Here is a 26,604-nt window from a genome sequence, read left to right on the forward strand (position 1 = left end):
CCCTAGCGCACACCTCGGCCGGGGGGCGGAGGAGAGAACCACTGAGATGCGGAGACCTCCCCGGTCCTAGAGCGGAGCAGGAAGTGTCCCAGGGGAGGGAGCCGGAGGGCTTCGGCCTTTCCTTTCCTCAGCGTCCGGCGGGCTCCGGAGGCGGTCAGGCCTGTACGGCCCGCCAACTGGGACTCGGCGAGGAGGTGAGTGCGGCCCGGGCGGCCCCGGCTTCTGCGGCCCGCGCACGCGACTGCGCGCTCCTCGGTCCCCTGGCTCCCAGCCCCGCGCGCTCCGGCCTCCCTTCCCAGGGCTGAGCTCTGAATCTCTGGGCAGGGGGATGAGACGACACAAATGTTTTTCAGGCGCCTGCATTTGATCCCACTTCTTCCCTCTTAAGCGGAGCCGTGGTTTTCTGGATGAGCAGGAAACAGGATCTTGGCTAGCCAGGGACAGAGTGGCCCTCGCAGAGAACCCGCCTCAGGAAGGACACCCGGGAGACCGGGCTGGAAGGATGAGGAGCTGCCGCCGTAGACTTCCGCCGCAGGAGGGCTTTGAGGTAGACGCTGAGAAGGAGTTCCATGCTGTGAGGTGAGGAGCCGGGAGCTGGCTAGAGTGGAGGTGGGTGCGGGTGTATAGGGAGGGAAAAAGGAGAGAAATCTGGATCAAAGAAAGCTTGCCCTTTCCTTGGCATACGGTATGCTCATCCCCTTCCCTTTCAGCTCATCCAGCTCCGTTCCTTCTCGTAGAGCGGCTTATAAGTACCCCCCGCCCCCTGTTGGATCCTCTTGAATTAATCAACGTTAATTCATTCATCACTCATCATTTCTGAGCTTCCTACGTGCCGGTGCCAGGGTGACAGGCTGTCTGGTTAGGGATGATGGGCTAAGCCCAGAGCCAGATGCCCTAGAGTACTAAGGGTGGGTGCAGACCTGAGGAACCTCAAGGCCCTGGAGGTGTGTGATGGCCGAGTTCAGGGAAGGTGGAGTTGAGTAGGACTGAGATTGGGTGTCAGATGCATGAGCAGACACTGGGGGAAATCCGGTGGTGGGGCAAACTGTAATGTGTGCTGGCATGCTGGGGAGCCTCCTAAACCGGGTGTTGAGAGCAAGGGACCACGTCCAATGATCTCAGAGGCCTGATGGTGGGGGAGGGGACCGTATTTGCCATTCGTTTTCCCTGGGTCCCGTACTCTGGTTTAGTGGCTGCTACTCTGATGTTGCCCTGCATATGTTCACTGAGGAGATGCAGGGGCTCCTGAGCCCCTCATATGTGGAGGCTGTGCCATTAGTGCCCCACCTCTGTCCTGCCTGGGGAAGGTCTGTGAGGTGTGTGTGGTTTTCTTCATTGTGGTTTGAAGATGACAAGAGAAGAGAAGGCAAGATGGGTGGAGGCCAGGTCAAAAGTCCAGACATCTTTAAATATATACTGAAGTTTACTATTCAGACTTTAGTGAATTGGGTGGAGGCTCCTTTTAAAACCCCGATGCTTTTAAATACTTACTGTTATTTTTCTGTAGTTAACTCAGGGTGTGCCTCTTTTGACTCTCCCCATCTCTTGTTTGGGGGCTTCCCTGGTGGCTCAGCAGTAAAGAATCTGCCTGTAATTCAGGAGATGCAGGTTAGATCCCTGGGTCAGAAAGATCCTCTGGAGGAGGGCATGACAACCCAGTCCAGTATTGTTGCCTGGAGAATCCCCATGGACAGAGGAGCCTGGCAGGCTACAGTCCATCGCATCACAAAGAGTCGGACACAACTGAGCAACTGACATGCACACATGCTTCTTTTGTCTGGGTGTCTTCTGGGCTGTCTGCTTTCTTCCCTGCTTCCTGGTGCATACTCCACTGAGCAAGGCTTACTCGCTCTGTGTTGGTCTAACTCTGATAGCACTCACTACCAGCAGGGTGAATTTCCTGTCCTGGATCAGCTTTGAAGGCTTTTCCTGTGCATGTCTGTCTTTGTCTTTTCAGCTCATTTTGTAAAGGTCTCAAGGGCAAGGACGGTGACTTTGGCTCTGAAGCCTCGAGATAGCGGCCTTCTCAGCTCGTCCATTTCAGGTCCCTTCCAGGAGGACCTGGCCATCGAAGGTACCACAGAGTGTTAATTACCATCTCTCTCCTGCATGCGGCCCCATTGGTCTCCTGGGATGCTTGGAACACCAGTGCCACGTTGAAATGTCACTGCTTTTCTCCTGGACTGCCTGCCTTGTTCATCCAGTCCTCAGTTAGGGAAATCATATAATGATGCTTTTGGGAATGGGGTTGTTCCTTCTCTGCCTTTATGTAAGGATCATCCACACTGACAAATGTCACATATCCTGGTGCTTCTCCCAAAGGCTGATCTCTGTGGGCTTTTTCACTTTTCCCATCACCACCCCCAAAAAACTACTACAGGAGACCAGAACATTGAAGCCAGTGATTTCTGTTTGGAAATAGGGTCGTCTTCTGCTGCTGACCCCCATCAAATCCCATCATGCCCACAGCCCTGTGCCCCCGAGTCTTGGCTCCAAAGGAAAGTGAGGAGCCCAGGAAAATGAGGAGCCCACCGGGAGAGAACCCTTCCTCCCAGGGTGAGCTTCCCAATCCCGAGTCCTCCCGCCGCCTCTTCCGACGTTTCTGCTACCAGGAGGCTGCAGGCCCCCGGGAGGCCCTACACCGCCTCTGGGACCTATGCCGGGGCTGGCTGCGACCTGAAAGGCACACTAAGGAGCAAATCCTGGAGCTGCTGGTGCTGGAGCAGTTCTTGGCCATCCTGCCCCGGGAGGTCCAGGGCTGGGTGCGGGCCCAGGAACCTGAGAGTGGTGATCAGGCTGTGTCTGCTGTGGAGGCCCTGGAACGAGAGCCGGGGAGACCCTGGCAATGGGTGAGCAGAGGGGGCTGGGCTAAGCTGGCTGGGAGGATGGGAAGGGAAAGGGAGAGAGTGGGGCTGGGCAGCAGATGTGGAGAGGGTGGCCACGCGCTTTGATGCTTTGGTGGGGTCACGTATTCCCTGGCCAGGGATGAGGAATTCCATCTAGAGCCATGTGCTTTCGTTATGTCCACATTGAAGTTTGATACCCCCAAAAGGCAGAATCCATTACCTAAAGGCTCTAATTTGTGACACGGTTATGTCATCTCTCTTTATAGCCTGAACAAGGTGGGTCTGTGCTTCTAGTGGTTGTGTTAATGGTCAGCAGGCCCAGGGAGGGGGAAGTTTGCCCAGTCCCTGGCACAATTGCTGGTCCTCATCTGGCCAGGGACCTCTCCACCGAGCTCTAAAGAGCCCTCTCTGGGATTGCAGCTCAAGCACTGTGAAGACCCTGTGGTGATTGACGATGGGGACAGCCCTCCAGACCAAGAGCAAGAGCAGCTGCCAGCAGAGTCCCACAGTGACCTTGCAAAGAGCCAGGATGCCCAGCCCATAGCTCTGGCTCAGAGCCCTGGGCTTCCAAGCAGGCTCTCAGGCCAGCTCAGCGGGGACCCAGGTAGGGTGCCCATGGGAGTGGGGGAGGGGCGTTTGTTCCTGGCCCTGTGCGCTTGGAAGTAGCTCTTGACATTTTTGGTTCTCTCCTGCCCCCTGAGTGGCTCTGAACCTTTTTCAGGGTCTGGTCCTTCCCTAGAACAATTGAATGAGAATCTCATGAGATTGTCCTCTTCGTGGTGCCAGGTCTGCCCAGAGGGACCTCTTCTGTGAGTAGGTGTTTTTTGAGGCTGCATCATCTCACTGCTTTGAGGGCGCATCTCTGAGTTTGTTTTGTTGGTTTGGAGACAGCTGGGCACCATCACTGTCCAAATAGGGCCTGCGTGGGGAGCTGAGTGTAGCCATGTCCTCTTATCTCTCTGAACATCTCTTTTCTCACTTAAGTAGCTTCTGCTCTCAAGATTTTATAATGTTGAAAGAAAATATAAAAATGCCCCCTAGGGAACAGGGTGATATGTGTGTCTCAAAATTGTACTTATTTTAATTGAAAATATTTTATTGTTAACCATTGTGTGAGCCTTCAGCAAGTTGAAATCTTTTTGCTGATGAAAGGTCTTGCCTCCGTGTTGGTGGCTGCTGACTCATCAAAATGGCAGTTGCTGAAGGTTGGCGTAACTGGCAGTGTCTTAAAATGAGACAGTAATTAACTTTTGCCTCATCGATTGGATCATTCCTTTCAGGAACAATTTTTCTATAGTATATAATGCTGTTTCATAGCATTTTACCCACAGAACTTCTTTCTTTTTAAAATAGAATCAGTCCTCTCACTGTCATTGCTGTATCAATTGAGTTCATGTAATATTCTAAAGCTTTTGTTGCCATTTCACCAGCAGTCTTCACAGCACCTTCACCAGGAGTAGATGTCATCTCAAGAAACTGCTTTCTCTACTCATCCATAAGAAGCAACTCTTCAAGTTTTATCATAAGATTTTCACAAGTCAGTCACATCTTCAAGCTCCACTTCTAATTCTATTTCTTTGCTATTTCTACCACATATGTCATCTCTTTCTCCACTCAAGCCTTGAACCACTCAGAGTCATCCATGAGGATTGGTGTCAACTTCTTTTAAACTCCTGTTGTGTTGATGTTGGTATTTTGGTATCTTCCCATGAGTGGTTTTTTTTTTCCTGGCCATGCCGATTTGTGGGATTTTTGTTCCCCGACCAGCTATTGAACCTGAGCCCTGGCAGTGAAAGTGCTGAGTCCTAACCACTGGTGGTGGTGGTTTAGTCGCTAAGTTGTGTCCAACTCTTACGACCCCATGGACTGTAGCCTGCCAGACTCCTCTGTGCATGGGATGCTCCAAGCAAGAATACTGGGGTGGGTTGCCATTTCCTTCTCCAGGGGATCTTCCTGATCCAGGGATCAAACCTGGGTCTCCTGCATTGCAGACAGATTCTTTACCTACTGAGCTATGTGGGAAGCCCCTAACTACTAGACCACCGGAAACATTCTCATGAATATTCTAATGGCATCTAGAACAGTGAATCCCTTCCAGGAGATTTTCAGTTTACTTTGTCCAGATCCATCAGAAGAAGCACTGTGTATGGCAGCTATAGCTTTGTGAAATGTATTTCTTACCTTAAATAATAAGACTTGAAAGTTGAAACTACTCTTTGATCTATGAGCTTCAGAATGGATGTTATGTTAGTAGGCATGAAAACAACATTAATCTTGTATATCTCCAACAGAGATCTCTTGGGAGACTATTCAAAAAGCAGTACTATTTTGAAAGGAATCTTTATTTCTGAGCAGTAAGTCTCTTCAGTGGGGCTTAAAATATTCAGTAAACCATGTTGTAACCAGATGTGCTGTCATCTAGGCTTTGCTCCATTTATAGAGCACAGGCGGAGTGGCTTTAGCATAATTCTTCAGGGTCCTAGGAGTTTTGGAATGGTAAATGAGCATTGGTTTCAACTTACAGTCACCAGCTGTATTAGTGCCTAACAAAAGAGTCAGCCTGTTCTTTAAAGCTTTGAAGCCAGGCATTGCCCTTTCTGTAGCTATGAAAGTCCTATGTGGCATCTTCTTCCAATACAAGGCTGCTTTATCCACACTGAAAATCTGTTGTGCAGTGTAGGTGCCATCGTTAATGATGTTAACTTGATCTTCTGGATAACTTGTTGTTTCACCTTTCACTTTTATATTATGGAGAAGAGCTTTTTTCCTTGAATCTTGTGAACCAGCATTTGCTAGTTTCAAACGTTTTATTTATGGCTTTTTTACCTCTCTCAGCCTTTGTCGAATAAAAAGAAGTACGGCCTTGTTCTGGATTAGGTTTTGGCTTAAGGGAATGTTGAGGCTTGTTTGATCTATCCAGACCACTAAAACTTCCACTGTACCAGCAATAAGGCTATTGCACCTTCTTGTGTGTTCATTGGAGTAGAACTTTTAATTTCTTGCAATAATTTTTTGTTTGCATTCGCAACTTGGCTGTTTGATGCAAGAGGCCTAGCTTTTAGCCTGCCTCAGCTTTTTTTATTTTTAATATTTATTTATTTGGCTGATGGCATGCAGAATCTTTAATTGCTGCATGCAAACTCTTAGTTGCTACTTGTGGGATCTAGTTCCCTGGCCAGGGATTGAACCCAGGCCGCCTGCATTGGGAGTGCAGTCTTAGCCACTGGGCCGCACAAGGGAAGAGTCTCAGTCTGTTTCAGCTTTTGATATGCCTTCCTCACTGTTTTAAATCTTCTAATGTGAGAGGTATGTGGCCCTTCCTTTCATTTGAATACTTAGAGGCCCTTGTAGGATTGTTCATTGGCCTTATTTCAGTATTGTTGTGTCTCACAGAATAGAGGTCCAAAAAGAGGGAGAGAAATCAGGGAGCCAGCACAACACACACAACATTTATCTGTTAAATATGCTTATGTGGGCAGAGTTTATGGCACCCCAAAACAATTACAATAGTAACCAAAGTTACTGTATAGTAATAGTGATCAAAGATCACTGATCACAGGTCACTGTGACAGATAGGATAATAATGAAAAAGTTTGAAATATTACAAGAACTCTCAAAATGTGACACAGAAACATGAGGTAAGCAAATGCTGTTGGGAAATTGGCACCAGTAGGATTGCTTTGAGGCAGAGTTGCCAAAAATCTTTACTTTTTAAAACACATAATATCTGCAAAGTGCAATAAAATGAGGTATGTCTGGCTACCCATAAAATACTGACTGGGGGGTGAGTTGCCCATGATTTTTTATTTTTTCTTGGCTGCACTGTGGCGTTCACACTCTTAGTTGTGGCATGCAAACTCCTAGGGTTTTTGTTTTTTAATTTTACTTATTTCTTTTTGTCTGTGCCAGCTCTTCGTTGCTGTGAGGGTTTTTCTCCAGTTGCGGTACATGGGCTTTTCATGCAGAGCCCAGACCCTAAGGTGTGCTTCAGTAGTTGCGGCGCATGAGCTCAGTAGTTGTAGTTCCCAGACTCTAGAGCACAGGCTCAATAGTTGTAGCGTACACACTTAGCTGCTCCAAGACTTGTGGAATCTTCCTAGACCAGGGATTGAACCTCCTGCATTGGCAGGTGGATTCTTTGCCACTGAGCCACCATGAAAGTCTAGGGAGTTTTTTTAAGTTTTTTTTTTTTTTTTGCTGCACCTTGTAGCATGTGGGATCTAGTTCCCTAATCAGGGATTGAATCTGAGCCCCTACATTGGGAGCATGGAGTCTTAAACGCTGGACCACCAGGGAAGTCCCCTGCCCATGATTTTTAGTTGTAATCAACATGGAAAAAATTGGTGCTCTCAGGTGGAAGAGAGTGACCTGTATGGTGTGAGGGTTAGCTCAGGTGGACTTATCACTTTGTACTACAGTTATAGATGGCAGAAGAAAGCATAAGGAGACCAGAAATCCATTCTTGGTGATTCACAGAAATTGTCTTTACTGTAATAAGCTTTGGAGTATAGAAAAGTTACATAGTACGTTTCTTTATGTGTGAAACTATACTAATTTTTGTACAAATCAAATAAACTCCAACCTTTCCTTGGTTAAAAGTCAAGACAGATGTGCTAGTTTTTTGGAGCTGCTGTAATACAGTCCCACAGACTGGGCAGCTGAAACAACAGAAATTTCTGTGTCCTAACATGGTCTTCATTATGTATGTCTGTGTCTTAATCTCCTCTTCTTATGAGAGCATCAGGCATATTGGATTAGGGCCCACTCCCATTACCTCATTTTAACTTAATTACTGCTTGAAAAATCCTATGTCCAAATATATTCCCGTTCTGAGGTATTGGGGGTTGGGTCTTTAATATGAATTCAGTGGAGATGCAATTCAGCCCACAACCACAGGCATGAGAAACAACCATTTGCCCAGATAAACAATGTTTCCCAGGTGGTACTAGTGGTAAAGAACCCACCTGCCATTGCAGGAGACCCAGGAGATGCAGGTTGAATCCCTGGGTTGGGAAGATCCCCTGGAGGAGAACCACCATGGCAACCCACTCCAATATTCTTGCCTGGAGAATCCCATGGACAGAGGAACTTGGTGGCCTATAGCCCATAAGGTTGCAAAGAGTCAGACACGACTGAAGTGACATAGCATGCATGCCCATGCCAGCAGCCTGGGTTCTACAGGTTCTACAGGTGGCTATGAGAGGGTCTTAAGGAACTGTGTCAGCCTACTCACTTCCTGGTAGAGTTCTGAGATAAGCCAGCTGCTGCGTGTCAAAAGGGTCAGTGCTGCCATTTCCCTGAGCAATAATAAATGGACAAAGAAAGCATGATGAGAGTTAGCTATTAGCAATACCTTAAACGTTCAGGTGATTGATCACTGGGAAGAATTTCCAGTAAAAACCATATAGTTACTAGTCTTGAAGATTTTCCCCAAAATATAGTTTTTATTTAGAGGCTGAAAGCTTTTCAAAGTAATCCTCAAAGTATTGATATGCTCATTTATCATGCTGAAAGGTAGGGTAGGGCTGTGTTTTATCCCTCAGAAGGTGGTAGATATGAGAGCAAAATTAAAACATCCCTTCTTCAAGGGACTTCCTGGGTGGTCCAGTGACTGATACTCACTCTATGCTCACAATGCAGGTGGCTCAAGTTTGATTCCTGGTCAGGGAGCTAGATCCCACATGCTGCAACTAAGAGTTTGCATGCTACAACTAAAGATCCAGCATGCCACAATGAAGATAAAAGATCCAGAGTGCCACAGCTAAGACCTGGCACAGCCAAATAAATTAAAAAAATAATTATTAAAAAAAAATCCCTTCCCCAAATCCATACCCACCAACCCTGAGCTTCTGGCAGCAGAGTGATGAGGCTGCATCCCATAGGGAACTGCTCCCCAAATGTCACTGCTGGCTGAGCTGGCTCCTGTCTTGGGCTCTTGTTCCAAGTAGTCACACCTGCCCCTGTTTGCAGAAAGCTTTGCATCCCAGGTGTGAAAGGTGAGGAGCATTGGCTTCTATTTGGCACTGATTTTGCATTATGAACTGGGGTTAATCTGAATTTTCTCTAAACTGAGAGATGATAGTACATCCTTCCAAGTTAATTCTATGAAAGGAGCACTTTTTGAAACACAGCTCATTTGACATGACTGCACTGCATATACATGAGCCAGGTATATGGCTCACTTCTTGCAGAAGTGCAGGCAGGAGCTTGTCAGGGGAGAGAAATCACATGAGAATATAGCAGAGGCTCTTGATAGCCCAGGATAAGGGAGAGTGAGATGATCCCAATGCTACACTCTACATTTTTTGTGTACATTTTTGTGTGATTAGTGGTTAGGGTATTGTGCCAAGTACTCTTCCAGGAGCATCTAATAGAGATAAGAAAGATAGGCTTCCTTAAGGAGCTTTGCAATTTATAAACTTATAAATGTATAAATTTACATGACACTAGAGTCCCACAAAATCTTTGTTGCCAACAGCTCTTACTGACCTTTTACTCCGTGGAGTCTTAACCTTTATTTCCCTCATATTATGGATGATAGAGCTGAGGTCCCTGGACCTGCAGGGAGTCACATGGCTGGTTGGTGGCAGAGCCAACTGGAACCCAAGCATTTCGTTTTAAAGCCCACATTGACATGTCTTAAAGCAAAGCAATAGAAACCCTTATGATTTGCAAATGCTTTTTACATACATCATCCGGTAATCCTTTTTCTACAGGTAAGAAAAGAGACTCAGATTTTTATGGGATTCTTTTCTGATCTCTTTCAGTCCTGCAAGACACTTCCATTCTTCAGGAAGCGAGTTTGAGGGATGCACAGCAGATGACTACCTTCCAGCTACCCCCGGTGAGTGATTTCTGGGGCAGTCACTCATGAGCCTTAGTGCTTGGCACATGTGTTTCAGTATCTATCAGGTACTGTGATGGTTGTTGAACATACACGACCCAAAGGAGATGAAACTCATATTTCTTATTAAAAATTGATATATCTTTGATTAGTGTGACACACAGGGAGATATTGTAAATTTAATATCTAATGAGCCTTGATATGCATCTTGTGGGAAAAAAGATGTATATTTTGATATTCAGTGTTGTTTTATCACTCTGTTGAAGATAGTTGCTGCCTAATGAACTAGAAATCACCATCATGAAAATCTTTTTTTTTTTTTTGGTTTTAAAATATTTATGGTAGTATAGGCATAACAAAATATACTATCTTAACCATTTTTCACATAGTGTTTTTAAGTGTTCAGTAATATTAAACATATTGATATTGTTGTGGAGCCAACCTCTAGTGTTTTTTCATCTGGTGGTGGTGGTGGTGGTTTAGTCTCTAAGTCATGTCTGACTCTTGTGATCCCGTGGACTATAGCCTGCCAGGCTCCTCTGTCCATGGGATTCTCCAGGCAAGAATACTGGAGTGGGTTGCCATTTCCTTCTCCATCTGCCCAAGTTGAAATTCCTCACAAATTAAGTAACTCCCTCCATTCTTCATACCTCCCAGCCCCTTGAAGCCACCATTCTGCTTCTTCTATGATTTGACTACTCCAGATATCTCCTATAAGTGGAATCATACAGCATTTTTCTTTTCATGACTGGCTTATTTCATTAAGCATAATGACCTGAAGGTTCATCCTTGAAGTAACATGTGCAGAATCTCCTTCCTTTTTAAGGCTGAATAGTATTCCCTGTTATGTATATAATGCATTTTGTCTATCTGTTCATTCATTGATGGACACTTAGGTTGCTTCGGCCTTTTGGCTATTGTTAGTAATGCTGTTCTGAGATCATGGTGCACATGAAATTTATATATTTTTAATTTTTTTACATAACTAAAATCACATATAGTTCAATTTACATGAAGTTGAATCTCTTATACTCATAAGAGATCCCTTACACTTTTATACTAAGTATAAGATTGCTTATACTTTTATACTAAGTAATATTTGTTATTGTTCAGTCACTAAGTGATGTCTGACTTTTTCTGACACCATGGACTGTAGCATGCCAGGCTTTCCTGCCTTCACCATTTCCTGGAGTTTGCTCAAACTCTTGTCCATTGAGTCAATGATGCCATCCAACCATTTCATCCTCTTGTCACTCCCCTTCTCCTGCTGCCCTCAGTCTTTCCCAGCATCAGGGTCTTTTCCATTGTGTCCGCTCTTCGCATCAGGTGACCAGAGTTTTGGAGCCTCAGCTTCAGCATCAGTCCTTCCAATGAATATTCAGAACTTATTTCCTTTAGGATTGACTGGTTTGATCTCCTTGCAGTCTAAGAGACTCTCAAGAGTCTTCTCTCACACCACAGTTTGAAAGCATCGGTTCTTCAGCACTCAGCTTTCTTTATGGTCCAACTCACATCCATCCATACATGACTGCTGGAGAAGCCATAACTTTGACTATACAGAACTTTGTTGCCAAAGTGATGTCTCTGCTATTTAATATGCTGTCTGTGTTTGTCATAGCTTTCCTTTCAAGGATCAAGTGTCTTTTCATTTCATGGCTGCAGTCACCATCCACAGTGATTTTGGAGCCCAGGAAAATAAAGTCTGTCATTGTTTCCATTGTTTCCGTATTTGCCATGAAGTGATGGGATTGGATGCCATGATCTTAGTTTTTTGAATGTTGAGTTTTAAGCCAACTTTTTTACTCTCCTCTTAGAGCCTCTTTAGTTCCTTTGTGCTTTCTGCCATTAGGGTGGTATCATCTGCATATCTGGGTTATTGATATTTCTCTCGTATTTCACATGTTAGTAAGGTAGTCCTCAAAATCCTTAAAGCTAAGCTTCAACAGTACGTGAACCAAGAATTTCCAGATGTACAAGCTGGATTTAGAAAAGGCAGAGGAACTAGTGACGAAATTGCCAGCATCCATTGGATCATAGAACAAGCAAGGGAATTCCAGAAAAATGTCTATTTCTGTTTCATTGACTACGCTACAGCCTTTGACTGTGTGGATCATAACAAACTGTGTAAAGTTCTTAAATGGCAACATCTTGTGAAAATATACAGTGTCACAACTAGCGAGTTGACATGGATACATAAAGGATACAGGTCATTTGCTTCATTGGAGAATCCTTCATTTTGCCTTTTATAACCAAACCCACTTCTCTTTTACACCATGCTCTCATCTTTCTCTGACAACTATTAACTTGTTTTACATCTCTGTAATGCTTACTCCTTAGAAGAAAAGTTATGACCAACCTAGATAGCATATTGAAAAGCAGAGACATTACTTTGCCAGCAAAGGTCCGTTTAGTCAAGGCTATAGTTTTTCCAGTGGTCATGTATGGATGCGAGAGTTGGACTGTGAAGAGAGCTGAGCGCCGAAGAATTGATGCTTTTGAACTGTGGTGTTGGAGAAGACTCTTGAGAGTCCCTTGGACTGCAAGGAGATCCAACCAGTCCATTCTAAAGGAGATCAGCCCTGGGTGTTCTTTGGAAGGAATGATGCTAAGGCTGAAACTCCAGTACTTTGGCCACCTCATGCAAAGAGTTGACTCATTGGAAAAGACTCTGATGCTGGGAGGGATTGGGGGCAGGAGGAAAAGGGGACGACAGAGGATGAGATGGCTGGATGGCATCACCGACTCGCTGGACATGAGTTTGAGTGAACTCTGGGAGTTGGTGATGGACAGGGAGGCCTGGCGTGCTGCGATTCATGGGGCCGCAAAGAGTCGGACGTGACCGAGTGACTGGACTGAACTGAACTGAACTGAATGTTGCCGTTTCAAGAAAATTATATGAATGGATTCATACAGTATGTAACATTTGGGAATTTACAGCATAATTCTGTGGAGCTTCAGCCAGGGTTTTGCATGTATCAGTAGTCTGTTCCTTTTTTAGTACTGAGTAGAATGTCTTGGTACGGCTATACTACAGTTTGTTTAACCAGTCACCCATTGAAGGACATTTTGGTTGTTTCTAGTTGGGGCTGTCTTGCTGATCCTGCTCACAGTGCCAATTGTCTCTCTTTTCACACTGTCCACACTGTTCGCTGAACCCAGGGTAGGCAAGGCACAAGCTAAGAGGCTGGAAGAAGACTTGAGGAGCCATAGGAACTGCAGACATGTTTATTCTTTCCTGGCTGGCATGGCAGCCATAATACAGCCTCTCTCCTGGCTGTTGTGGGAGCCATAGCAGCAGCCACAATGTAATCATAATGTAGCCATAACAGAGCCATAATATAATCTCATATACCATAATCATGATGTTCCTCCAGCATGGCCCCAATGTAGCAGCAGCCAGAGTTTTTCATGGTGAAGCTCATACAGGGATACCCCACAAAGTAGCCAAGGGAGTACCTCATGAGTGCATGTGCAGTGCTATAAAAATGATTTCAACTGTTAATAGTCATTATTTACAAAATGTGGGGCGAGAGAGCCTGAACACAGCCATCTTGGCTAATTTGCTGTCTCCCCACAGAGGCCATTTTGCATAAAGCTGCTGTAAACATTTGTGTACAGGTTTTGTGTGAATGTCAGTCTTTGTTTCTTTGGGATAAATGCTCAGGCATGCAGTTGTTAGGTTTAATGGGAAGTGTATATTTAGTTTTGTAGGGAAGCTTTTATTTTCCAGAGTAACTTCCTTTTCAAGAGTAACGGTTCCATTTTGCATTCCTGTGAGCTATGTATGAATAACGACATTGTCTACATCCTCTCACTGTTCATTATTGTCACTTTTTTTTTTAGCCATTCTGATAAGTGATATTGTGGTTTAAATTTGCATTTCCCTCAAGGCTAATAAAGTTGAGTATCTTTTCCTATGCTTCTCCACTATCTGAATATCCTCTTATGTGAAATGTTTCTTTATGACTTTTGCCCATGGTTCTAATTGGACCATTTACTTTTTTACTATTGTTTTAAGAACTCAATATATATTTGTCCTTTGTTGGATATGTGTTTTGCAGATTTTTCCTCTTACTCTGAAACTTGTCTTTCCATCCCTTTAACAGAGTTTTTAATAGAGCAAAAGTGTTAAATCTGGATTAAGTCCAGGTTGTTAGTTTTTCCTTTTAAGTATCAGGCTTTTGGTATAAAGTCTAAGAACTCTTGGCTTAGTATTAGATCCCAAAGATTTTCTCCTATTTTTTCCTAAAAGTGAGATAGTTTCACATTTTACATTTGAGTTCTTTTTACCTTTAATCCATGATCTGTGATCCATTTACATTTAAGTCCATGATCTCTAATTTTGTATAAATGTGAGATTGAGGTCAAGGTTCATATTTTTTACCAGTGGATGTCCAGTTGCTCCAATACCATTTGTTGAAAAGGCTGTCTCTCCCCCACTGAATTGCTTTTGTCCCTTTGTCAAAAATCTGTTGAGCATATTTGTGTGAGTCTTTTCCTAGGTTCTCTATTCTGTTCCATTGATTTATTTGTCTCTTTCTCTGCTAGTACTGTACAAGTTTGATTACTGTAGCTATATGCTAAGTCTTAAAGTTGGGTAGATTGATTCTTTTATTTTATTCTTTCTTTTTCAAAATTATTTTAGCTATTTTAATCCCTTTGATTTTAGCTATTTTAATTCTTTTCTCTGTAAATTTTAGAATAATCTTGTCCATGACTACAAAGGATCTTACTGATATTTTGATAGGGATTTTGTTAAACCAACCTATATTTCAGTTTGGGGAACATGGGCATTTTTATCATCTGAGTCTTCCAATCTGTGAATGCAATATTGTTCTTCATTTACTTTTTTAAACATTTATTTCATCACTGTTATATAAATTCTTAGATTATACATTTTCTATGTGTTTTGTTAGATTTAGACCTAGGTACTTCACTTTATCAGCAGTTGTAAATTATAATATATTTAAAATTGTGGTGACAACACATTTATTTATAGGATAAGAAACATACTTGATTCTTGTAAGTTTATTTTGTATTCTGAGACCATGCTAGAATCATTGGTGAGTTTAAGAAGGGTTTTGGTGGGGTTTTGGTTTTTGTTTTTAATTTTAAGCAGTTCTGGATTTTCTGTACAATTATGTCATCTGCAAATTAGGGCAGTTTTATTTCTTTCTTTTCAGTTTTTATTCTTTTATTTCCTTCTCTCGCCCTATTCCACTGGATAGAACTTCCAGCATACTGTTGAATAGCAGAGGCGGGAACAAATCTCCATCCTTGCCCTATTCCCCATCTTGAGGGGAAAGCATTTAGTCTTTCACAGTTAAACATGTTAGCTGTAAAATTTAAATAAATTCTCTTTATCAAGTTGTTCAAGTTTCTTAATTCCTGTTTTTCTGGAGTTTTTATTATGTGTGATTGTTGAATTTGTCAAAACCTTTCCTTTATCAGTTGATATGATTATTTGAATTTTCTTTAGACTGTTAATATTGTGGATTGTATTGATTGACTTTTGAATTTGAACCAGCTTTTCATCCCTGGAATAAATGCTTTCTTGTCATTCATGACTTCTTGATGTGAAATTCTCTTTATATATTGCTGAATTTTATTTGCTATTATGTCATTAAGGATTTTTTATTCTTTATTCATGAGAGATGTCTGTCAGTGGTTTTTGTTTGTTTTCTTTACTGTCTTTGCCTAAATTGGCCAGGGTAATACTAGCTTCTGAAGATTAACTGTAAAGTGTTCCCTCTTCTTGTTTTCTAAAAGAGATGGTGTAGAATTAGTGTTCATTCTTTGAATGTTTGGTAGGATTCTTTAGGGAAACTACATGAACTATAAAGATTTGAGGGTGGAGTGGGGTGTGTGTGGTATTTTAATTATAGATTCAACTTCCTTAATGGTATAGGACTGGTCATGCTATCTATTTCACAATGGATGAGTTGTGGTAATCTGTGTTTTTCTTTTCCTTTTTAAAAAATATTTATCTATTTATTTGGCTGCATCAGATTTTAGCTCCAGCATGCAGGATCTACATTGCAATGCAAAAGCTTTAGTTATGGCACATGTGCTCTAGTGTTTGTGGGCTCAGTTGGCCCCAAGGCATGTGAAATTTTAGTTCCCTGACCAGGGATCAAACCTGTGTCTCCTTCATTGGAAGACAATATTCTTAACAGGTAAACCACCAGCTGCTGCTACTGCTGCTGCTAAGTCGCTTCAGTTATGTCCGACTCTGTGCAACCATAGACAGAAGCCCACCAGGCTTCCCCATCCCTGGGATTCTCCAGGCAAGAACACTGGAGTGGGTTGCCATTTCCTTCTCCAATGCATGAAAGTGAAAAGTGAAAGGGAAGTCACTTAGTTGTGTCTGACTCTTAGCGACCCCATGGACTGCAGCCAACCAGGCTCCACCGTCCATGGGATTTTCCAGGCAAGAGTACTGGAGTGGGGTGCCATTGCCTTCTCTGGTAAACCACCAGGGAAGTCCCCAAATGTAAGCTTTTCTTATGTAAGCATTTTCATGCTATCCTGCTTTAACAACATCCCACAAATTGTAGTACAGTGTGTTTTTGTTTTATTATCAATCACTTTAGTGTATTTTTAAATTCTCTTGAGCCTTATTCTTCACCATACTTTAGAAGTGTGGTGTTCAGTTTCCAAAGATTTGAAAATTTTCCTTTTATGTTTCTATTATTGATTTCTAGTTCAATTTCATTGTTTTCAGAGAACATATTGTATGATTTCAAATTTGTTGGGAGTTTCTCCTCTTCTTCCAGGATTTTGATGATCCAGTATAGGGTTGTCTAGTTTATATTCTGTGAGCATTTAAATTAAAAAAATGTTGCAGTTGTTGAGTGAAGTAGTGTATAAATGTTGCTTAGATCTTATTTTTGATGGTGCTATTGAGTTCTATATTCACGCTTCTTTTCTTTTTTAAAAAAGTTGCTTTTTTTTTTTGACTTTACTGGATCTTTGTTGCTCAGTTTGATTCAGTAGCTTGGTTCTGTCTGACTCTTTGCAACCCCATGGACTAGAGCATGGTCCATTACCAACTCTGAGAGCTTGCTCAAACTCATGTCCATCAAGTCGGTGATGCCATCCAACCATCTCATCCTCTGTCGTCCCCTTCTCCTCCTGCCTTCTATCTTTCCCAGCATCGGGGTCTTTTCAAATGAGTCAGTTCTTCCCATCAGGTGGCCAAAGTATTGGAGCTTCAGCTTCAGCATCAGTCATTCCATTGAATATTCAGTGTTGAATTTCTTTAGGATTGACTGCTTTGATCTCCTTATAGAACGAGGAACTCTCAAGAGTCTTCTCCAACACCACAGTTCAAAAGCATCAATTCTTTGGCATTCAGCTTCTTTACAGTCCAGCTCTCACATCCATACATGACTACTGGAAAAACCATAGCATTCACTAGGTGGACCTTTGTCGGCAAATTAATACCTCTGCTTTTTAATATGCTATCTAAGTTGAACATAGTTTTCTTCCAAGGAGCAAGTGTCTTTTAATTTCATGGCCACAGTCACCATCTGCAGTGATTTTGGAGCCCAAGAAAATAAAGTCTCTCACTATTTCCATTGTTTCCCCATCTATTTGCCATGAAGTGATGGGACTGGATGCCATGATCTTAGTTTTCTGAACGTTGAGCTTTAAACCAACTTTATCACTCTCCTCTTTCATTTTCTTCTAGAGGTTCTTTATTTCTTCCTCACTTTCTGCCATAAGGGTGGTGTCATCTGCATATCTGTGGTTATTGATTTCTCCCAGCAATCTTGATTCCAGCTTGTGCTTCATCCAGCCTGGCATTTCACATGATGTACTCTGCAGAGAAGTTAAATAAGCAGGGTGACATTATACAGCATTGACTTACTCCTTTCCCAATTTGGAACCAGTCTGTTGTTCTATGTCCAGTTCTAACTGTTGTTTCTTGACCTGCAAACAGATTTCTCAGGAGGCAGGTAAGGTGGTCTGGTATTTCCACAGTTTCTTGTGATCCACACAGTCAAAGGCTTTGGCCTAATCAATAAAGCAGAAGTAGATGTTTTTCTGCAACTGTCTTGCTTTTTCTATGATCCAGAGAATGTTGGCAATTTGGTCTCTGGTTCCTCTACCTTTTCTAAATCCAGCTTGAACATCTGGAAGTTCATGGTTCTTGTATCGTTGAAGCTTGGCTTGGAGAATTTTGAGCATTACTTTGCTAGTGTGTGAGATGACTGCAGTTTTGAGGTACCTTGAACATTCTTTAGCATTGCCTTTCTTTGGGATTGGAATGAAATTTTTCAAGTCCAATGGTCACTGCTGAGTTTTTCAAATTTCTGCCATATGGAGTGCAGCACTTTCACAGCGTCATCTTTTAGGGTTTGAAATAGCTCAACTGAAATTCCATCACCTCCATTAGCTTTGTTTGTAGAGAAGGCCTGCTTGATTTTGCATTCCAGGATGTCTGGGTCTAGGTGAGTGATCACAGCATCATGTTTATCTGGGTCATTAAGATCTTTTTTGTATAGTTTTGTGTATTCTTGCCACCTCTTCATAATATCTTCTGCTTTTGTTATGTCCATACCATTTCTGTCCTTTATAGAGCCCATCTTTGCATGAAGTGTTACCTTGGTATCTCTAATTTTCTTGAAGAGATCTCTAGTCTATCCCATTCTATGTTTTCCTCTATTTCTTTGCATTTATCACTGAGGAAGGCTTTCTTACCTCTCTTTGCTATTCTTTGGAACTCTGCATTCAGATGGATATATCTTTCCTTTTCTCCTTTGCCTTTAGCTTCTCTTTTTTTCTCAGCTGTTTGTAAGGCCTTTGCAGACAGCCATTTTGCTTTTTTGCATTTCTTTTTCTTGGGGATGGTCTTGATCCCTGTCTTCTGTACAATGTCACAAACCTCCGTCCATAGTTCATCAGGCAGTCTGTCTGTCAGATCTAATCCCTTGAATCTATTTCTCACTTCCACTGTATAATCGTAAGAGATTTGATTTAGGTCATACCTGAATGGTCTAGTGGTTTTCCCTACTTTATTCAATTTAAGTCTGAATTTGTCAATAAGGAGTTCATGATCTGAGCTCCCGGTCTTGTTTTTGCTGACTGTATAGAGCTTCTCAATCTTTGGCTGCAAAGAATATAATCAGTCTGATTTTGGTATTGACCATCTGGTGATTTCCATATGTAGAGTCTTCTCTATTAGTCTTTGCCCTGCTTCATTCCGTATTCCAAGGCCAAATTTGCCTGTTATTCCAAATGTTTCTTGACTTCCTACTTTTGCATTCCAGTCCCCTATAATGAAAAGGACATCTTTTTTTGGTGTTAGTTCAGAAGTTCTTATAAGTCTTCATAGAACCATTCAACTTCAGCTTTTTCAGCGTTACTGGTTGGGGCATAGGCTTGGATTACAGTGATATTGAATGGCTTGCCTTGGAAATGAACAGAGATCATTCTGTTGTTTTTGAGATTGCATCCAAGTACTGCATTTCAGACTCCTTTGTTGACCATGATGACTATTCCATCTCTTCTACGGGATTCTTGCCCACAGTAATAGATATAATGGTCATCTGAGTTAAATTCACCCATCCAGTCCATTTTAGTTTGCTGATTCCTAAAATGTCGACGTTCAGTCTTGCCATCTCCTGTTTGACCACCTCCAATTTGCCTTGATTCATGGACCTGACATTCCAGGTTCCTATGCAATATTGCTCTTTACAGCATCGAACTTTGCTTCTGTCACCTGTCACATCCACAGCTGGGTGTGCTTTTTGCTTTGGCTCCATCTCTTCATTCTTTCTGGAGTTACTTCTACTGATCTCCTGTAGCATATTGGGCACCTACTGGCCTGGAGAGTTCATGTTTCAGTGTCCTATCTTTTTGCCTTTTCATGCTGTTCATGGGGTTCTCAAGGCAAGAATACTGAAGTGGTTTGCCATTCCCTTCTTCAGTGGACCACATTTTGTCAGAACTCTCCACCATGACCCATCCGTCTTGGGTGGCCCTACACAGCATGGCTCATAGTTTCATTGAGTTAGACAAGGCTGTGGTCCATGTGATCAGACTGGTTAGTTTCCTGTGATTGTGGTTTTCAGTCTGTCTGCTCTCTGATGGAGAAGGATAAGAGGCTTATGGAAGCTTCCTGATGGGAGAGACTGACTGAGGGGGAACCTGGGTCTTGTTCTGATGGGTGGGGCCATGTTCAGTAAATCTTTAATCCAATTTTCTGTTGATGGGTGAAGCTGTGTTCCCTCCCTGCTATTTACCTGGGGCTAAACTATGGTGGAGGTAGTGAAGATAATGAGGACCTCCTTCAAAATATCCCATGCCAAGCACTGCTACACTAACTGCCCCAAACCCCGCAACAGGCCACTACCAACCCACACCTCTGCTGGAGACTCCTGGTGCACAGAAGGTTCTGTTTGTGCCCTGCAAGAGTCTATTTCCCAGTCCTGTATAAGTTCTCGCAGTTCTATGGTAGGGTTAATGGCAACCTCCTCCAAGAGGACTTACGCCATACCCAAGTCTGCTGCACCCAGAGCCCCTGTCCCTGTGGCAGTCCACTGCTGACCCATACCTCCACAGTCAGTCAGCTCAGTCATGTCCGACTCTGCAACCCCGTGAACCTCAGCACGCCAGGCCTCCCTGTCCATCACCAACTCCCAGAGTCTACCCAAACCCATGTCCATCAAGTCGGTGATGCCATCCAACCAGAGAGTTAGCTCTTTGCATCAGGTGGCCAAAGTATTGGAGTTTTAGCTTCAACATCAGTCCTTCCAATGAACACCCAGGACTGATTTCCTTTAGGATGGACTGGTTGGATTTCCTTGCAGTCCAAGGAACTCTCAAGAGTCTTCTCCAACACCACAGTTCAAAAGCATCAATTCTTCTGTGCTCAGCTTTATTTATAGTCCAACTCTCACATCCATGCATGACTACTGGAAAAACCAAAGCCTTGACTAGACGGACCTTTGTTGACAAAGTAATGTCTCTGCCCTTTAATATGCTGTCTAGGTTGGTCAACTTTCACTTACTTTCCTTCCAAGGAGTAAGCATCTTTTAATTTCATGGCTGCAATCACCAGGAGACACTCAAAACAGTTCTGTCTCAGTCTCTATGGGGTCCCTGGGTCCTGGTGTGCACAAGGTTTGTTTGAGCCCTCTGAGCGTCTCTGGCAGGAATGGGGTTTGATTCTAAATGCGAATTCGCCCCTCCTACCCTCTTGCTGGGGCATCTCATTTGCCCTTGGATTTGGGGTATCTTCTCACAGCTGCTCGAGCACCACACAGCCGCCATTCCAGCGCCTTCTGTCTTGCTGAGGTTTCTCTGACCTTGGATGCGGGGTACCCGGTCACAGCCACTCCAGCAAAGTTTAGCCGCAGCTCCTGACCTTGGATGTGGGGTATCTCCTCAGTTCAGTGTAGGCTTCAAACTCCTATGAGAATCTAATGTTGCCACTGATCTGATGGGAGGCAGAGCTCAGGCAGTAATGCAGTGATGGGGAGCATCTGTAAATACTGATGAAGCTTTGCTCACTTGTCCACCACTCACCTCTTAACTGTGTGGCCTGGTATCTAACAAGCCACAGACCGGTACCAGTACATGGCCCGGGCACTGGGGACCCCTGGACCAGGGTGATCAGACATGACCTAGGGGGTGGTAAGGGATGAGGAACACAGTCAGTTGTGGAAGACAGAAGATTCTGGTTAAACCACTCTGTTGTGCTAAGCTTAGTTGCTGGTTAAACTGACTTAATGCTGAAATTGGGTTTTATGCGGAAGTGCACAGAGGGCATAGGGGAAGGTTCAGGAGCCTGACTAAAGTTTGATCAAGCAAAGAATTTTTGTCATATAACTTTTTAGTGATAGTGTTGCAGAAAAAATATGGCACACAGGAGAGGATGGTCATGTCCTAGGTCTTGAATGATTCCCTGGGACAGTCCACCAAGTGAGGGTCCTTGGCTTTGTGCAGGAGGGAATACACTAGCAGACCATAGTAAAGTGGAAGCGAGTTTAGAGAAATACACACTCTGTAGATGGGCTTCCTTGGTAGCTCAGGCGGTAAAGAATCCTCCTGCAGTGTGCAAGACCCAGGTTTCATCCCTGGATTGAGAAGATCCCCTGGAGAAGGGAATGGCTACTCACTCCAGTATTCTTGCCTCGAGAATGCCATGGGGTCACAAAGAGTCAGACATGACTGAGCAACTAACACTTTAACTTTCACACTCTGTGGACAATGTGGGTCATTTCAAAAGTTGAGAGCAGCAGCCCCAGAGCATGAGGTCGGGGTCTGGGGAAGTACGAGGCGCTGGGAGAAAATACTCCACAGTGTATATGGTCTGGGAAGGCAAGAGTGGCCCTGAGGTGTGGTGGTGGTTATTTTTATTAGCTGAGTAACTTCATAGGCTAACGAATGGGAAGATTATTCTAATTTGGGGAAGGAGCAGAGATTTCCAGGAATTGGGCCACCACTCACTTTTTGGCCTTTTATGGTTGTCCTCTGAACTGCCGTGGCCTCTGTGGATATGTCATTTAGATACTAATGTGATTCAAGAGTGTATAATGAGGCTCAAGTCCACTAGAAGGGAAATCTTCCACCCTCCTGGGCTTAGTTGGTTCTAACCCATTTATATCCTATTCTGTTGTTAATGGTTGTGTCATAATGGTTGTGCCCTGCCCTCTTCCTTCCTGTCTCACTTTCTCTAGGTATTATACGGAACTTATCCCAATGCTTTACATCCCTTCACCCTTCCCATTTTATAATACGATTGATTTAAATATTTTTTCTGCATACATTAAGAACGATGTCTGATATTTAGAACTATGTTAGACAGTGTTACAACCTTTGCTTCAACTGTCAAACATTATTTAATAAACCTAAAAAGAAGAAAAGCCTATTGTCTTTGCTCATATTTTGGCTTAACATTTTCTTCCTTTCTTATGTTCCACAATTCCTTTTATTGTTTCCTTGTTTCCCTTCTGTTTAGGGAACTTTCTTTAGCCATTCTTTTAAGATAAATCTGCTGGTGGCAAGTGTAACTATTTTTTATTCCCCTGGGAATGTCTAGATTTTCCCTTCACTCCTGAAGTATATTTTCATCAATATAAAATCTACAGTTGACAGTTCTCTTTCAGCACTTGATAAGTACGTTTCGTGCACAGTTTCTGACCAGAAATCTGCTATCACATGAATTTCCTTTCTTCCTATAGGAAAGATCCCATTTTTTTAAATTTTGTCTTTAGGTTTCAGAAGTTTCTTATGATGTATCTTCTGGGTCCTTCACTATCTCCTGGAGTTTGCTCAAATTCATGTCCATTGAGTTGGTGATGCTATCTAACCATCTTATCCTCTGCTGCCCTCTTCTTTTGCCTTCAATTTTCCCCAGCATCAGGGTCTTTTCCAGTAAGTTGGCTCTTCACATCAGGTGGCCAAAGTATTGGAGCTTCAGCACCAGTCCTTCCAATCAATATTCAGGACTGATTTCCTCTAAGATCTACTGGTTTGATCTCCTTGCAGTCCAAGGGACTCTCAGGAGTCTTCTCCAACACCACAATTCAAAAGCATCGATTCTTTGGCTCTCAGCTTTCTTTATGGGTCCCACTCTCACATCCCTACATGACTACTGGAAAAACCATAACTTTGATTGTGGACCTTTGTTGCAAAGTGATGTCTCTGCTTTTTAATAAGCTGTCAAGGTTTGTTATAGCTTTTCTTCCAAGGAACAAGCGTCTTTTAATTTCATGGCTGCAGTCACTTTCTGCAGTGATTTTGGAGCCCAAGAAAATAAAATCTGCCACTGTTTCTACTTTTTACCCATCTATTTGCCATGAAGTTATGGGACTGTATGCCAGGATCTTACTTTTTGGAATGTTGAGTTTTAAGCCAGATTTTTCACTCTCCTCTTTCATCCTCATCAAGAGGCTCATTAGTTCTTTGCCTTCTGCCTTCAGAGTGGTATCATCTGCATATCTGAGCTTATTGATATTTCTCCTGGCAATCTTGATTACAGCTTGTGATTCATCCAGCCCAGCATTTAGTCTGATGCACTCTGCATGTAAGACATACTCCCTTCCCAATTTTGAACCAGTCTCTTGTTCCATGTCCAGTTCTAACTGTTGCTTCTTGACCTGCATACAGGTTTGACAGGTAAGGTGGTGTGGTATTCCCATCCCTTTAATTGTGCTCATTAAGTACAACTAAAATCCCAGGAAATTATACATTTTTTAAAAACACAGCAAAATCTTAAAGGTGGAGAGAGGAAAACGAGCAGGTAGGCTACCATATTACTGACAGGTGAGGGAACAAATCAAGCTTCCTCCTTAACTTGTCTCCATTGGCTCCAAAGTCAGAGGGCTCCTGAGGGGGGTTGGTAGTTCCTGATACTGGTTGGTAGTTCCTGATATGGTCTCCACTGATGCAGTGGTGGTAGTGGGGAGGACTGTTAGCAGCAGCAGGGATGGAAGTTCCAGATCCCTGCTTGGCATTCCCTGAGACCACCCCAGTGGGGGTGTTTAGACACTTCATTGCAGCCTAATGAGGGTGGAAGTTTAGACTCTCACTCACTCCTATTATGAACAAGGTTGGAGAGTTTTTTTCTGTGGTGCTTGGCTGGAGTAGAGCAGGTATTGTCTGTCTAGCTACTTTCTCAGTCCTGTGCCTGAGAGAACAGGCTTTTGTTAGGGTTTTATTTTTATCTGTGCCTATTGGGGTTTTCATGCCTGGAAAATCCCATGGACCGAGGAGCCTGGTGGGCTACAATCCATGGGGTCGCAGAGAGTCAGACACGACTGAGCAACTTCTGTGTATTGGGGTTTTGGAGTTACTGGCTCCTTCAGCTTCAAGTTTTGATTTAATATATGAGGCCGAAAGAAAAATGAGGGTACTCACCACTGTTGTTCCTCCTGATCCAAGGTTTCTAGCTGGTGTGCCTCTCTTTCTCCACTTTTCATAGTCTGCTGTGTTTGCTTGTTTTTTAATATATCATTTCCTAGGATTTTAGTTTTACTTAGTGGGAGCACTTAAAGAAAGGTATGTCTCCTCCATCTTCAAGAAGGAAACAGAGGTCTCCTCTGCAAATCTGATTTTAAGTGGACCTATATATTTCCCCCACCCATTCTTCTTATAAAAATTGGCATGATTTTGGAAAAGTAAAACAATATTACATGTTTCCAGTTTTCTGAGATTTCTGAGTGTTTTCATGAATTTCTTTCTTTTCTATTTTTTCTGATTTCTTTCATATTTCATCAACAGTGTCAATTACTATCTTTTCCTTATCAATTTCTCATATGGAGAGACTTCCCAAGGAGGGGGAAAATAAAACTTTTTCCTCTACTTTCTAAGGTTTAGTGGCCAGGAAACTGCAAATTGAACTAATATAAGACAGATTAACAGGTGAAAATTTTTTATTTTGTATGCCTATGGGATGCCTTACCAGATCCAGAGTTTATATACCACTTTAACCACGTGTGTGTGTGCTCAGTCATGTTAGACTCTTTGCGATCCCAAGAACTGTAACCCACCAGGTTCCTCTGTCCATGGAATTTTTCAGGCAAGAATACTGGGAGTGGGTGGCCATTTCCTCTTCCAGGGGATCTTCCTGTCACAGGGATCAAACCGGAGTCTCTTGTGTCTACTGCTGCTGCTAAGTCACTTCAATCATGTCCGACTCTGTGCGACCCCATAGATGGCAGCCCACCAGGCTCCCCCTTCCCTGGGGTTCTCCAGGCAAGAACACTGGAGTGGGTTGCCATTTCCTTCTCCAATGCATGAAAGTGAAAAGTGTAAGTGAAGTCACTCAGTCATGTCCGACCCTCAGCGACCCCATGGACTGCAGCCTGCCAGGCTCCTCCATCCACGGGATTTTCCAGGCAAGAGTACTGGAGTGGGGTGCCATTGCGTTCACCAGCAGGCAAATTCTTTACCACTGTACCACCTGGGAAACCCATTTTAACCACAGGCAGTTCATTTATGGAGAAATGACAAGAGGATTTTGAGCTTCAAGGGCTAATAAATTGTGGGAAGGTAGATATGTAAACTAATGGAAGATAAAGATGATTTAGTTAAGTTCACTATGCTGTCTCTGGGCTGATAAGAGTCTAGAATTCTGTCTGGTGATTAAGTCACCTTACCTCCCTGGTAGGAGGGGAGGCATACTTTCACAGAGGAACATTTACGACCTGCCTTTAGGCAAATGGGGGGAGGGTACTTTTTTTTGCAGTCTTTCTGTTTATCCATTCCCTACAACTCAAAGATCTTTGGGCCAAAGTAATGTATTTCAGGGTGGCGTATTTCCTTTAAGACCAATAACAATTTCTCTCCTGCAGGCCCTTGAGAGGAGAGCCTGTGACTTCCTGAGCCTTGCCTTCCATTCTGTGGAACTTATCTTGAAGGACAGATTTCTCTCCCCCACTGGCCTCTGGCTAGCAATAAAACCCCTTGAGAAATGTGAGCTCTCAGGTTCCACCCTAGACCTGCAGATGCAGAATGTGCATTTTTACCAAGGTGCTTGAGTGATATGTATCCAAGTTTGAGAAGTCCAGTTCCAAACTGATTCAGCCTTAGAAAGTTTTGATTTTTTTTTTTTTCTTGCTGCACTGCACACCATGCAGGATCTTAGTTCCCTGACCAGGGATTGAACCCATTCCCCCTGCAATGAAATCAAGGAGCCTTAACCACTGGACTGGCAGGGAAGTCCCTGAAATATTGTGTTTATTTTTATTTTTAACTTTTTCTTTGGCATTGATATCAATTTTGGGGAAGATTGCCAGAATAGTAGACTTGCAAAGAGCCTTACTTTATTTATTTGTAATTTATTATATTTTTATTTTTGGCTGTGCTGAGTCTTCATTGCTGCCAGGTTTTCATCTAGTTGTGGTGTACAGACTTCCCATTGCAGTGGCTTCTCTTGTTGCGGAGCATGGGCTCTAGGGC

General features: G+C 43.2%; 1 protein-coding gene across 1 annotated transcript in view; it reads left to right on the top strand.

The window, feature by feature from the left end:
• The first annotated feature begins 6 nt into the window (after nucleotides 1–6).
• The window catches only part of ZNF496 (zinc finger protein 496), a 46,508-nt gene continuing 19,910 nt past the window's right edge, over nucleotides 7–26,604 (top strand). Inside the window, exons 1-6 of the mRNA XM_010846470.1 lie at nucleotides 7–194; nucleotides 354–579; nucleotides 1,958–2,074; nucleotides 2,423–2,849; nucleotides 3,267–3,450; nucleotides 9,614–9,690. Of these exons, the coding sequence (XP_010844772.1) occupies nucleotides 2,460–2,849; nucleotides 3,267–3,450; nucleotides 9,614–9,690 (651 nt within the window). The 5' untranslated portion in view covers nucleotides 7–194; nucleotides 354–579; nucleotides 1,958–2,074; nucleotides 2,423–2,459. The remainder of the gene's footprint in view (nucleotides 195–353; nucleotides 580–1,957; nucleotides 2,075–2,422; nucleotides 2,850–3,266; nucleotides 3,451–9,613; nucleotides 9,691–26,604) is intronic.

This window comes from Bison bison, unplaced genomic scaffold (genome assembly GCF_000754665.1).
Source record: "Bison bison bison isolate TAMUID 2011002044 unplaced genomic scaffold, Bison_UMD1.0 scf7180017864238, whole genome shotgun sequence".
Lineage (NCBI taxonomy): Eukaryota > Metazoa > Chordata > Mammalia > Artiodactyla > Bovidae > Bison > Bison bison.